The sequence below is a fragment of the Sturnira hondurensis genome, unplaced genomic scaffold (assembly GCF_014824575.4).
Source record: "Sturnira hondurensis isolate 20B ecotype Veracruz unplaced genomic scaffold, ASM1482457v3 Scaffold0001872, whole genome shotgun sequence".
Taxonomy (NCBI): Eukaryota; Metazoa; Chordata; class Mammalia; order Chiroptera; family Phyllostomidae; genus Sturnira; species Sturnira hondurensis.
The window spans coordinates 1672853-1688392 of NW_028074503.1; the positions used below are offsets into that span (position 1 = coordinate 1672853).

General features: G+C 38.7%; 1 protein-coding gene across 7 annotated transcripts in view; it reads right to left on the reverse strand.

Annotated features, from left to right (window-relative positions):
* Positions 1-15540, reverse strand: part of ESCO1 (establishment of sister chromatid cohesion N-acetyltransferase 1) — an 82230-nt gene that overhangs the window by 32713 nt on the left and 33977 nt on the right. For all 7 annotated transcript variants that reach the window (XR_005064390.1, XR_005064389.1, XM_037031702.1 and 4 more), the window contains one exon: positions 11376-11507. Coding sequence is in view for 5 of the 7 variants with exons in the window: in XM_037031702.1 (XP_036887597.1) it covers positions 11376-11507 (132 nt within the window). In the remaining 2 variants the exon portion in view is untranslated. The remainder of the gene's footprint in view (positions 1-11375; positions 11508-15540) is intronic.

Genomic DNA, 15540 nt, shown 5'->3' on the forward strand with positions numbered 1-15540 from the left:
AGCTTGAAGGGCACCAGTGGTATACAAGGAAGACTGAAGTGTCTAGCACTGGGGACAGCAGAGGCCACTGTCCCTTTTCTGAGCCCTCCCCACCACAGAACCAGTAGGCTGGTGCCACATCTAAGACTCCAACAACCTAGCTAACATTGTGTGACCCATTGTGGAGATCTAGAGGCTCCACCCACCCACCCACCCAACTTATGGGTCCACCCAAGCTGTTTTTCCATCAGAATGGCTGGTATTGGCTGCTAAATCCTATCAAACAAGAAACAGTTGGCTTCACTAAACACTAGGAGCAGCCAGCCTCGATTCACAGCTTGGCTCCACCTGGGAATCTCTAAGCCCAGCACAAGCAGCAGCCATCTCAGACTGCTTTAAAGCTCAGGCAGGATGGCCCTGGGAAAAACACAGGTGGGGAATGACTTTGGCCCTCACCACCAGGGAAACCAGAGGGCCAAAACACCCACTGGACAGCCAGAGACCACGCTGGAGCACCACTACCCTGCCTCTACACAGCAGATCCTTCACAGAAACTGGTGATCAGTGGTCACAGCCAGTCCTTGCAGCTGAGTGGCCTGTGTAAATACCTCCCATTGATCTGCCAACAACCAAACAAGGCTCAACTACAAGAGAAGGGTGTACTCGGCGCACACAAACAGCATACCTCAAGTACGAAGATTGAGCGTTAGGTGAGGCTGTGCCACTGGACCCCACAGGACACCTACTGCATTAGGTCATACTACTGGACACAGAGTCAAAGCAGTTCTACCTAATACATAGAAACAAACGCAGGGAGGCTGCCAAAACGAGAACACAAAGAAACATGGCCCAAATTAAAAAAACAGATCAAAACTCCAGAAAAAGAGCTAAATGAAATGAAGATAAGCAATCTGTCAGATGCAGAGTTCAAAACACTGTTTATACAGATGCTCAAGAAACTTAGTGAGGAACCTCAGCAGTATAAAAAAGACCCAGTCAGAAATAAGGATACATTAATTGAAATAAAGAACAACTCACAGGGAAACAACAGTAAAATGGATGAAGCTGAGAATCAAACCAATGATCTGGAGTATCAGGAAGCAAAAAACAACTAATCAAGAATAACAAGAAAAAAGAATCCAAGAAATATAAGGATAATATAGCAGCCTCTGAGACAACTTCAACAGGTCTAACATTTGCAACATAGGAGTGCCAGGAGAAGAGATGCCAGGTTCCAGTACCAAGAAACTGGAACTCTATCTGAAAAAATAGTGAAAAAACTTCCCTAATTTGGTGAAACAAATAGACATGCAAATCCAGAAAGCACAAAGCCCCAATTATGATGGAGGCAAAGAGGTCCACTCATTATTACATCATTATTAAAAGGCCTAAGGTTCAAGATAAAGAGAGACTCTTAAAAGTATGAGAAAAGAGGTGACAGAAGTATGCCAGATGGGAGGGAGAGGAGAAGAATGGGTGATAAGGTGAGGGAATTAAGAAATGCAAATAGAAGCCCTGGCTGGCATAGCTCAGTGGATTGAGCACAGGCCTGCGAACCAGAGGATCGCGGTTCGATTCCCAGTCAGGGCACATGCTTGGGTTGCAGGCCAGTTCCCTGCAGGCCAACTCCCAGCAGGGGACGCATGAAAGGCAACCATACATTGATGTTTCTCTCCCTCTCTCCTTCCCCTCCAAAGATAAATAAATAAATAAAATCTTAAAAAAAAAAAAGAAATGCAAATAGAGCCCTGGCTGGTGTAGCTCAGTGGATTGAACATGCGCCTGTGGAAGCAAAGGGTCCCAGTTCCATTCCCAGTCAGAGCACATGGCTGGGTTGCAGGCCAGTCCCCAGTAGGAGACACATGAGAGGCAACCACACATTGATGTTTCTCTCCCACTCTTTCTTCTTCCCTTCCCCTCTCTCTAAAAATAAATAAAAAAATATTTTTAAAAATAGTTACTGAATAACCATGGGGATGTAAGTACAGCACAAGAAATAGAGTAATGAACTTACAGACATGACCCATGGACATGAATAATGGTAGGGGCACTGCCTGAATCAGGAGTGGCAGATGCTAGGTGGAGTGGAGCAAAGCGGGAAAAATCAGGACAACTGTAACAGCATAATCAATAAATTACAATGAAAAATTAAAAATAAAAAATGCTCCACAACATGTAACCAGGGAACTGCAAATTAAAACAAGATACCAGACAGATGCTATTGCTCCTTGTTGACCGCGCCCCCACATACAGCGTCACAACCCAGCGACTGAGTTGCCCTGCTCTGGTGAAGACCTAGAGCTCCAATCCTACTATATAACAGGCACGAACAGCCCAAAAGATGGCACAAGAAGAACTCAAAGTCCCAGAGCCAATAATTCTAAGTGACCAAGAAATAGCCAGCCTCTCAGAAGCACAGTTCAAAACACTAGTCATCAGGATGCTCACAGAACTGGTTGATTATAGTCACAAATTACAGGAACATATGAAGGCTAAACTAATTGAAATGAAGGGAGATGTCCAGGAAACCAATAGTGATGGACAGGAAACTGGACCTCAAATCAATGGAATGGACCAGAAGGAAGAACAAAATATCCTACCAGAAAGGAATGAAGTAATGAGAATTCAAAAAAATGAGGAGAGGCTTAGGAACCTCCAGGACATCTTTAAACATTCCAACATCCGAATTATAGGGGTACCAGAAGGGGGAAAGAAACAGCCTTGAGTGGAAAACTTATTTGACCAAATAATAAAGGAGAACTTCCCCAGTCTGGCAAAGGAAATAGACTTCCAGGAAATCCAGGAAGCTCAGAGAGTCCCAAAGAAGTTGGACCCAAGAAGGAACACACCAAGGCACATCATAACTACATTAGCCAAGACTAAAATGAAGGAGAGAATCCTAGAAGCAGCAAGAGATAAGAGGACAGTCACCTACAAAGGAGTACCCATCAGACTGTCAGTGGATTTATCAAAAGACACCTTCCAGGCAAGAAGGGGCTGGAAAGAAGTATTCCAAGTCATGAAATCCAAAGACCTACAGCCAAGATTGCTTTATCCAGCAAAACTTTCATTTAGAATGGAAGGACAGATCAAGTGCTTCTCAGATAAGGTCAAGTTCAAGGAGTTCATCATCACCAAGCCCTTATTATACGAAATGTTAAAGGGACTTATATGAGAAAAAGAAGATGAAAAATATAACCAGTGAAAGGACAGCAAACTCACAGTTATTAACAACCACACCTAAAACAAAAGCAAGCCTAGAGGACAGCTAGATCAGGAGTGGAACCATAGAAATGAAGAACACATGGAGGGTTAGCAACAGGGGAGTGGAAGGAGGAGAAAGGGGGAGAAGGTACAGAAAATAGCATAGATGGTAGGTAGAAAATAGATAGGGGGGAGGGCAAGAATACTAGGGGAAATATAGAATCTAAAGAACTCAAGACATGTGGTTATAAACTAAGGGAGGGAGAATGGTGGGGGAGGGAGTGTTTGGGTGGAGGGGAATGAAGGGGGGGAACAGAACAACTGTAATGGTATAATCAATAAAATATATTTAAAAAAAAACAAGATACCAGTACGCACCTATTAGAATGACCAAAACCCAGAACACTGACAATACCAAATGCTGACAAAGATGTGGAGCAGCAAGAAATCTTATTCTTTTCTGGATGGAATGCAAAACTATACAGCCATTTTGGAAAAACAGTTTGTCAGTTTCTTACAAAACTAAACATAAGCTCCAGCAATCACACTCTTTGGCATTCATACGAAACTAACATACGTTCCACTCCTTGGAATTAAGGAAGGAATTCCACTCCTTAATCACACCCCTTGGCATTTACAAAAAAGAATTAAAGCAGGGGTATCCAACCTTTTGGCATCTCTGGGCCACAGTGGAAGAAGAGTTGTCTTGGGCCACACATTAAATACACAAACACTAATGAAAACTGATGAGAAAAAAAGATCCATGCATACTTTTTTGATAACTGCCACCACAAATAAGCAAAAATATCCTCACATAATAACCTTCATTATACAACAGCCCTTTTGATAATCTTTTAAAATTTTCAAGCAGGTCCCAAGTTTGTGATCACTTACATAGAAAATGTACATATCTAAGTTATAAAATTTAAAGACTCGCACATGGATGTTTACAGCAGCTTTATTCATAATTACCAAAACTTGGAAATAACCACAGTGTTCTTCAGTAAGTAACTACATAAGTAAACTTTCATGTATCCAGGCAATGAAATATTAATTAGCACTAACAAAAAAGAGCTATTGAGCCATAACAAGACATGGAATAACTTTAAATGCACTAGTAAGTGAACGATATCAATCCAGAACAACTACATACTGTACAACTCCATTGTACAACTCCATATATGGCATTCTGGATAAAGCAAAACTATAGAGACAGCAAAAAGATCAATGTTGCCAGAAGCTGGGAAGAGGCAAGGATGAAAAGATGGAAAAGAAGTTTTTTAGGGCAATGAAACTACTTTACATGACACATTTCTCAAAACCTATGGAATTATACACATGGAATGTACAACACGATGAGTAAACACTAATATAAACTATGGATTTTTTAGTAACAATGGTATAATAATGTAGGTTGATCACCTGTAACAAATGTACCTCTGGTGCAGTATATTGAGCAGGGTTTTATGGGAACTCTGTAATTTTCACTGTAAACCTAAAGCTGATCTAAAAAATAATCTCTATTAAAAAAAAAAACAACTTAATGAAACCCTGGACAGAAACAGGATATTATGATCCAAAAATCAAGAGGAAACAGTTTCCAGAAACAGGCCCCAAGATCACCCAGATGTTTAAGTAGCAGGAAAGCCTTACAATCTCTATTTTAAATGTGTTAAAGATTTAAAGGACAAGATGATCATACTAGGTAAAAAGTAGGATTTCAGTAGAGAAACTAAAACTCTGAAGCTGAACATCCTGTAACAGGATTAGGAACACTACTTTCATATACAAAGGAAACTGTATCTTACAGAAAATGTTAAATACAAACTGAGAAAAACCACTAGTATAAAATGACATATAATAAACCTCTCACATTTTAGAAAGAAAGAGTTATTTTCTGTTTTTCTAAATGAAGAATGATCCACTTTAGCAACTAAATTCAGTAAAGTATATAGTTCTATATGCAAATCTAGTTACTAAACCTCTAATTGCCACAATTAAATTCAATGCTTTACATATTTTGAAGTATTTTGCTAATAATTTTATTTTGCCTAACCTGTATCAAATACAGAAAATATGTTCTACATCACCCAAAAAATATTTATAGTAGTAATTCCCAATGATTTAAAATAAACAAATATCAGAATTGCCAAAGCCTAGAAAAATCTTCTGGCTTAATATCATTTTTGTATGAGATAAGTAAGACCACTCTCCTGTGGTTTTGGATCAAAATTCACTCTTTAATTCAATGTACTCATTGCCCTGGCTGGTGTGTCTCAGTAGACTAAGTACCGGACGGCAAACCCAAAAGTTGCCAGGTTCAATTTCCAACTGGGGCACAGCCTAGGTTTTGGGCCAGGTCTGTAGTTGCATGTGAGAGGCAACCAACAAATGTTTTTCTCCCTCTCCTTCTCCCTCCCTTCTCTCTCTGAAAATAAATAAAATTTTAAATAAAAAAATGATGCAATGTACTTGTTGATCCCCTACTGCTCACTGGCAGGAGCTCTGTAACATGCTAAACAGATTAAAAAGACAAAACAAAACAACTCTGTTTCAACAAGGCTTCTATTTTGTGGGAAATATTGTATATATAACAAATTTAGTATGATAAATGATATAGAAAAATAAAACTAATACAATAGAGTAGGGATGGGGGGAAAGACTGTGTAGTACTCAGAAGTGAAGAAGGGAATCTCTGCAACAGTAAGATCAGTCTAAATAAAGGGAGCAAGGGTGTGAAGATCTGAGAGAACAGTCCAGCAAAAGGTAAAGTTACATACAAATATACTAAAATGGCATGTGGCTGGAGTGGTTTAAGAACAGAAGCAAAAGCTATATTGGACTACATTAAGTAAGAAGAAGAGTGTAAGAAGATGAGATTAGAGAAGGTGAAGTACTTGAAGGTGGATACCGTAGTAAATTAATACTCACAATTTTAACTGTGTGGTGAGAGCTCACAGGAGAATTTTAAGTAAAGAACATAATCTGATTTCAGTTTTTAAGACTGCTGTCAACACCATGGAGAAGGATTACAGGGAAACAGGGAGGCTGGGAAACCAGTTAGGAAAGCATTACACAAGTGGTCTGGGTAAGAAATGATGGCAGCTTGGCTCAGAGTAGTAGCGGTAAATATGACAAAATGGGAGGACCTGAACTCTATTCTGAAGGTGAGTTTTACTAATGTAATGAGTATAAGGAATATGTAGAGAGAAAACGAAAAGATTATTCTCAAGTTTCCAGCTTGAGGTATTGAGTATAGGGCAGTAGAAAAAGAACAGACAGGAGAAGTTTTTATTTGCCACTAGATATGTTACAGATTTTCTGTCCCCAGAGTTTATGAAGTCTTTTTAAAAATGTAAAACTTTCTTGCAACTAACATTTATTCTAAAGGCATTTTTCCTCCATGATATACCCTCCCATCCCAAAGCAAAACTACTTTCTCATTAAGATTTAAAGTTCTGGTCCCATCCTATATTTATATATCATAATATTCTAAGTCTTTAAGACACAATGAATTAGAGAAATGAAAAATAAGAGTCAAGGAAGACAGAAACACAAACGAGACATAAAACATTTGGTAATTTTTATGTAATTCCTACCCATCTCTAAAGACTATTTCTCTATTTTCAACAGGGTATCATAGCCTTACCTTTAAGCAGGGAAACTCAAACCAAATTCTCCAACCTGGCTCTGAGTCCTCCTACCTGCTCCCTATTCCCCAGTGATGACAAAGCACAGTTCTAAGGGCCAGGGCTATTTTGCTTTAGATTCCTTCCCATTTCCAACATGTTAAAATTCCTATTCCTGCTCTACTATTTACTTTTCTTTTCTCTAATACCCAGGTTTCTCTTTTTGCTAATTATCTTCCAAAGGAAGACAGAAAAAGTATTCAGAAGTAAATTTACATGTATTCAAATTTCACATATGAGAAATTAAAAGTTTAAGCAAGTGTTACCTATCATGGTTTCCTTGACTCAGCTTTCTACAGCAGCACTGTCCAACAGAACTCTCTGTGACAAAACAAATGTTCTATATCTATACTAATAGTGTAGCCTGAGCACTAGCTACAGTAACTGAGGAATAGCATTTTCAATTTTATGCTTAGTGCTACTGTACTGGATAGCACAGCTTTGTGGGCAATCAGGGGTCTATCAAATCTTTCTTCAAAGTTTTCCTTGTCGTAAAATTTCCATTTCCACCAATGCCATAATTCAACACTACATACAGCCTCTACTACTCTCTATATATACCACTGAAACATTTCCTTCCCTACACAACAGCAAAATATTATCTCAACATTATTTAAACTTAACTGTTTGATTTGCAATGCTCAAAATCCTTTAACATCTAAAAGAACAGAAAGAATAAAGTCTACCTCGCATTCAAAATCAAAACATCACAACCTGATCTGATGCAATTTTCTAGTGCTATAACCTACAAAAATCTCTAATTCAGTAAAAAAGATCTACTCATTATTCCCAACAATGATGTTAAGCTTTCTCATTAGTGATACTATGCTACCAACCATTGATGACTTCCTTATAAACAATTTAAAGAAATCAAATCTTAATTCCTCTTCACCCATGGAAACAAGCTCCCTCTCATCACTGCTCTAGTAAAGTAATTATCACTTCTAAATTGCAAAGCTAATCTACATTTTACCTAAATAGTTAATACTGATTTATTGCTTTAATAGTTACTTAAATATTTCATTGTTAACTTCTCATTTTTTTCACGCTTTGTTCCTAAACTTGAGGCAAGGGTGTATCATATACCCTAAGAGTAGGGGCCTCCACCTCCACAGAGCATCAGTCAGATGTTAATTCAAAAAAGTTAAGAACAGAAAGAAATGGATTAAATTGGGAGTTTCTCTGCAAAGAACCCAAACATTATTACTCTTCTTTATTACTAAAAGCTCAAAATAAAGCTGAGTTCTGGATAAGTTCCTGGCCTGACAGTATGACTCAATGATCCAGGGGGAATTTTTTCTGCTTTCTCTTTACACCTTTAGGAAACAGCACCTTAGTTCATAAAGAGAAACTAATGTGTTCTCTCAGGTCTAAACCAGATTCCAGGTCCCCCTGAAGTATTAACAGACTCTTTCCTAAATAGTTTCTAGTATGTCAGATAACAAATACCATATGATCTCACCTTTAACAGGAAGCTAAACAAAACAAACAAGCAAGCAAAATAAAAACAAAGACACCGAAATAGAGAACAATGGGACAGTGACTAGAGGGGAGAGGGGAGGGAATTTCAGGGGAAAAGGGAGAGGGATTTAGAACTAGTATAAAGGACACATGGACAACTAAGCGGGGTGGAAATGGGAGGGAGGTGGGGAGCACGGGGTGGGGGGGTGGCTGGGATGGGAGTAAAAGACAGAAAACTGTACTTGAAAAATAATTTTTAAAAAGAGTATTGTTCTGTAGACACAAAGGCCCCAGGTTGGGTTCCCAGACATGGCATATATCCAGGTTTTGGGTTCAATCCCTGGTGAGGGTAGGAGAAGGCAACCAATACATCGATACATGTTTCTCTCTCCCCCCCTCTTTCTCTCTCTCCAAAAGTTAATGAAAAAATATCCTCAGGTGAAGAAACTGTGTCAATGAGGCAAATGGAATACAATGAAGAAAGAAAGAGGACCATCACTGACTCCCCTACTCCAGACCAAAGAGGATAAGTAAAGAATATTTTTTAGTCAACCAAAAATGACTATATAATTTAAATATTAATATTTTGAAAGCAGATCTTTAGCCATTTCTAACTGTCATAAACATTTACCATGTCTAAGGGAAAATTTTTACCCTAAGAAAAAGCTATTTAACTTATTTTCTAAGGAATGTTTGATTATAACTTTAAAAGTAAAACTCTTTGTTCTAATTTATTCTCTTTTTATATAGTCTTAAGTAGAACAAAACTTCATTTCAGGTCCTTGAACACTCTCTATTTGAAATGAATTAAAGCCAGAGCACCAAATGAGTTCTTTTCTATGTGCTTCTCTCCAAAAGACAAACATAAAATATAATTGGCATTAAAAAAATTTAGTTTGTCAAACACTTAAGAGCACTTAATATTCAATTATACCTTAACAAAAAAAGGAGGAAAACACACAACGCTGAAACACAATACTAGGTGCCCAATAAGTATTTAATGTCATAACCTAAAATCCAGATCTGTGAGCACAGCAGAACATATTTAATATGAGTATGTTTTTATCCTCTTTCCATACACTAAAAAAGAATGCTACACTGTTTTGGAGGAGTTTCTACCTTAGACTCTGTGTATACCTACATTTGAAAAAAGTGAAAAGAGGCCCTGGCTGGTGTACCTCAGTGGATTGAGCACGGGCCTGTGAAACCACACGATCGCGGTTCCATTCCCAGTCAGGGCACATGCCTAGGTTGCACGCCAGTTCCCAGCAGGGGATTCACAAGAAGCAACCATACATTGATATTTCTCTCCTTCTCTTCCTCTCTAAAGATAAATAAATAAAATAAAATCTAAAAACTGTAAAAAAGAAGGAAAATAAAAATTTTAAAAAAAGGAAAAAAGTGAAAATAATGATGTCTCTGATGTTAGCAAAGGATTTCCAATGGCTAAACTCAATTCCTTCTCTTGAGCTTATTTAAAAAATAAATAAAATAACCTATAGCTCTGTCCCATCAAGGGAGAAGGAGGGGAGGAGGAAAGCTGGGGCACAAACCAGTTTTCCCTAAACTGCTACATCGCTTCATAGTTTAAAAGACTTAGAATGTGTTTAGGAGGAGATGACTTCACCTTATTCCATAAACCAATTTTCCGTTGGTACTGTGGAGAAAAGAATACATATTTCCTGATTGATTTCTTTAATGTTTCTGTTAGAAATCAAGAAATTCCCTTAACGGTAAAGAATAACCCTTTCAAGTACAATCTTTTATAATTTTAGGAAACCGATGACAAGAATCAAATAATGCAAATTAAGCAGAACTCATTTAAACTAAGTTCTAACAGAATCACATGTAAAAAAAAACCTGAAATGATTTTTATCCCTAAAACGTTCCATAATTTAGCTACCTGACAGAAATATTTTTCTTTTCCAGTTGTAAGGATGTTAATATAGGCAAATTGGAAAAATACAAATTTCAAATAATAGATCCATATCTAAGCTATAAATATTCTATGTCCACACACCTTATATTTTATTTAGTTAAATGGTAGGAAGGGGTGTGTGTGGAAAAGGTACATGAAGTAAGGAATATAAAGGATCGCCACAGTAAAGAGCCATAAAAAGAAAACCCCACCTATCTTGGGTAGAAGTATCTGGATAAATGAAACAATGAATATGAATCCTTCAACCAAAGGTAAGGATACAAATTTAACTGAAATCAATAAACATCTTTAAATAATCCAACATCTGGTGCCTATACACATATAAAAAGGCCTACATGAAATGAATTGGTGATCTCAGTTCAGATATCCTGGAGGTCTTATTAATGTGAGTGTACAGTACTGAAGGTAACATGTATGGAATAAAAATAGATTCCATTTCAGATACAGGTAAACAGCAATTACATTAAATACTATTTTCATAAAATATTCAAATGATCCAAATTGTTTTAAAAAGCTGTTTACTGAAAAAAAAATAGTAAGTAATACCTATTATGCCTCAAGTGTACATACATTAAAAATATATACTAGAATAAATTTACTTTGTGGGATTTTTTTTAGTATAGTATGAATGCTGAGGTCTTAACCTTCTTTTTAAATTTTATAAAGAAAGCCCCTCATGATAGCAAAAAAGAGAAGGTAAAGGAAATCCCCAAATCATCTATTTGGTATAATATATACCATTATCGAACCCCAAATAAAAAGTTGTGTCAAGTCATATAATATTAAACAGACTGAGCAATAGCTAAAATTATTAAAATCAAAAGAAACTTTACAAACTACTCAAGCTGAATAGCATGACTTGTTAAAAGAGACAAATTAACTACCTTAAAAATATAATTTAAATTAAAAAATCCCACAACATAAACCAGACAGAATAAATTAGCTGGTTTTTATACTTAACTTTGTTTTAAAATAAGCCCCAAATATATAAGGGGTTTGTACAATACTGCCATTTCCTAAAAAAAAGACATAATTCAATGACTTAAATTTGGCAGTTTGTCTCTTTAAAATCTTGCATTTTAGGAATCATGAATTGCACTTACCACATATTTTACAGCACTTATAAACTGGTTGTGGAAGAGCAGATGCTGTGTTTCATCCTCTGGATTTGAAGCTGTATAAAGCATGCCACAAACATTACAGGAAACTGCTCCAAATCTTTTTTGTCCCGCATCCTATTTATAGAAAAAAATAAGAGGAGCTTTTTTCTCCCAAAAGAATAATTCGAGGACATTAGCCTCTAAAGCTATGGTATAAAAATAAAGTGAGAAGTATTTACTCTATAATAAATAACATACAATGTTGATTACAAAAATGAAATGTTAATCTTTGAAATCTGTGTACAATTTTATCACAAACTGTTTCTGTTTTAGTAATCTGATCACTCGCTGCTTAGCATTTAATAACCATTGAAAGGAATAGAAAAATATCTTTAACACAAACTACAATCTTAGTCCAAAATCCACCAAACAGCAAAATACTGTACAAATGAGTATTTTTTTATCTGCAATATTTATATTGCTAAAGTTTAGACACAATAGTGTTGTACACACTTTTTTAAAAACATATTTTATTGATTATAACACTACAGTTGTTCTAATTCCCCCTCTTCATTCCCCTTCACCCTGCACACCCCTCCCTCACCATTCCCCCCCTTTAGTTCATGACGTGTCTCAAGTTCTTTAGATTCTATATTTCCCCTACTATTCTTCCTCTCCCCCCCATATATTTTCTACCTACTGTCTATGCTCCTTATTTTCGGTACCTTATCCCCTCTTCTCCTCCCACTCCTGTTGCTTACCCTCCATGTGATCATTTCTATGGTTTCGCTCCTGATCTAGCTGTCCTCTTAGTTTGCTTTTGTTGTACGTGTGGTTGTCAATAACTGTGTTTGCTGTCCTTTCACTGTTCAAATTTTTGATCTTCTTTTTCTTAGATAAGTCCCTTTAACATTTTATAGAATAAGGGCTCCATGATGATGAACTCCTTGAATTTGATCTTATCTGAGAAGCACTTTATTTGTCCTTCCATTCTAAATGAAAGCTTTGCTGGATAGAGCAGTCTTGCTTGTAGGTCTTTGGATTTCCTGACTTGGAATACTTCTTTCCAGCTCCTTCTTGCCTGTAAGGACTCTTTTGAGAAATCCACTGACAGTCTGATGGGTACTCCTTTGTAGGTGACTGTCCCCTTGTCTCTTGCTGCTTCTAGGATTCTCTCCTTCATTTTAGTCTTGGCTAATGTAATTATGATGTGCCTTGGTGTGTTCCTTCTTGGGTCCAACTTCTTTGGCACTCTCTGAGCTTCCTGGATTTCCTGGAGATCTATTTCCTTCGCCAGATTGGGGAAGTTCTCCTTTATTATTTGTTCAAATAAGTTTTCCACTCAAGGCTGTTTCTTTTCTTCTTCTGGTACCCCTATAATCCGGATGTTGGAACGTTTAAAGATGTCCTGAAGGTTCCTAAGCCTCTCCTCGTTTTTTTTTGAATTCTCGTTTCTTCATTCCTTTCTGGTTGGATGTTTCGTTCTTCCTTCTGGTCCACTCCCTTGATTTGAGTCCCAGTTTCCTTCCCCTCACTATTGGTTTCCTGTGCATTTCCCTTCATTACAATTAGTTTAGCCTTCATTTGTCCCTCTAATTTGTGACTAAAATCAACCAGTTCTGTGAGCATCCTGATCACCAGTGGTTTGAACTGTGCATCTGAGGTTGGCTATTTCTTGGTCACTTAGAGTTATCGGCTCTGGGGCTTTGAGACTTTAGCCATATTTTGGACTGTTCGTGCCTGTTACATATGAAGAGCGGAGCCCTAGGTGTTCACCAGGGCGGAGCCACTCAGTCGCTGGGTTGTGACGCTGTATGTGGGAGCCAAGTCAAAGAAGAGCAATGGCGGTCCCCTCTGCTGCTTCCCATCGCTGGGGCCTGCACAATCTGTCTCACTCTTCGCTCCATTGCTGGTTTATCTGCGAGCGAATGTGTGACCATGTTCAGCCAGCCGCCTTGCGCCCTCATTGGGTCCACCTGCTGCTACCCCACATCTGGGATCTGCCCACTGCTGCCTGCGCACCTGGGTTGGGAGATCTTTCCTGCCTGACCCTGCTCTGCTGCTGGCTCCACCCCTCTTACCGGTCTTGGTGAATGGTTCGTTGTTGTCAGACTTCTGTGCAGTTCAATTTTCTGTGTTTTGGTTGCATTTTTGTTACTAAAACTTTGTTGACTTTAAACTTAATTGTGAGAGGAGGCATAGTGTTTCCACCTACACCTCCATCTTGGCGGAAGTCCCCTCTGTACACACTTTTTAATACCCTAAAAATCTGTTCTCTTTAATTTTATTCTCATTTGTAGATAGTAAAAACAGTATTTTGATTTCACCTGAAAATCCTGAGAAGAGGTAAAATTAAATTTTTATATTAAATGCATACCAAAGACTGACTACAATCACCTATTCTCCAGTAATTCACGCTAGCACTGTGGAACACTAAATGTTTACAAAATGTTTTCTATTCTTGGTTTTATTCAAAAAGAAATTTTCAGGAGACTTCCGCCAAGATGGAGGCATAGGTGGAAACACTGTGCCTTCTCCCAAACCAAGTATGAATACAACAAAAGCTTAGTAAACAAAGACACAGCCAAAGAACACAAAATTGAACTATACGTAAGTCCAACAACAACGAACCGTTCAACCGGGACTGGTAAGAGGGGCGGAGCCAGCAGTGGAGCAGGATCAGGCAGGAAAGATCCCCCGATCCAGGCACGCAAGCAGCTGGGGTAGCAGCAGGGTAGCAGCTCGGACCCAGTGAGGGTGCGGGGCAGACGGACCGTGGTCACACATTCGCGCACTGTGAGATGGACCGCACAGGCCCCAGCGGGCGAACCCAGTGGCGGAGGGCTCACTGCGGTCGCACATTAGAGCACAGTGAGACGAAACGCACGGGCCCCGGTGATGGTGGCAGCTGCAGCGGCGGCAGCAGTGGCAGAGGCAGCAGATGGGACTGCCATTGCTCTTCTCTGACCCCGTCCCCACATACAACGTCCCAACCCAGCAACTGAGTTGCCCTGCTCTGGTGAACACCTAAGGCTCCGATCCTGATATGTAACAGGCACGAACAGCCCAAAAGATGGCGCAAGAAGAACTCAAAGCCCCAGAGCCCATAACTCTAAGCGACCGAGAAATTGCCAGCCTCTCAGATGCACAGTTCAGAACAATAGTCATCAGGATGCTCACAGAACTGGTTGATTTTAGCCACAAATTAGAGGAACATATGAAGGCTAAACTAATTGAAATGAAGGGAAATGCACAGGAAACCAATAGTGATGGAAAGGAAACTGGGACTCAAATCAATGGAGTGGACCAGAAGGAAGAATGAAACATCTAACCAGAAAAGAATGAAGAAACGAGAATTCAAAAAAATGAGGAGAGGCTTAGGAACCTTCAGGACATCTTTAAACATTCCAACATCCGAATTATAAGGGTACCAGAAGGGGGAAAGAAACAGCCACAAGTGGAAAATGTATTTGACCAAATAATAAAGGAGAACTTCCCCAGTCTGGCAAAGGAAATAGACTTCCAGGAAATCCAGGAAGCTCAGAGAGTCCCAAAGAACTTGGACCCAAGAAGGAACACACCAAGGCACATCATAATTACATTAGCCAAGACTAAAATGAAGGAGAGAATCCTAGAAGCAGCAAGGGATAGGGGACAGTCACCTACAAAGGACTTCCCATCACACTGTCAGCAGATTTCTCAAAAGAGACCTTACAGGCAAGAAGGAGCTGGAAAGAAGTATTCCAAGTCATGAAATCCAAAGACCTACAGCCAAGATTGCTTTATCCAGCAAAACTTTCATTTAGAATGGAAGGACAGATAAAGTGCTTCTCAGATAAGGTCAAGTTCAAGGAGTTCATCTTCACCAAGTCCTTATTATGTGAAATGTTAAAGGGACTTACCTAAGAAAGAGAAGACAAAAAATATGAACAGTGAAAGGACAGCAAACTCACAGTTATTAACAACCACACCTAAGACAAAGGCAGACAAAGAGGACAGCTAGATCAGGAGTGGAACCATAGAAATGAAGAACAAATGGAGGGTTAGCAACAGAGGAGTGGGAGGAGGAGAAGGGGGGAGAAGGTACAGAAAATAGCATAGACAGTAGGTAGAAAACAGATAGGGAGGAGGGCAAGAATAGTAGGGGAAATATAGAATCTAAAGAACT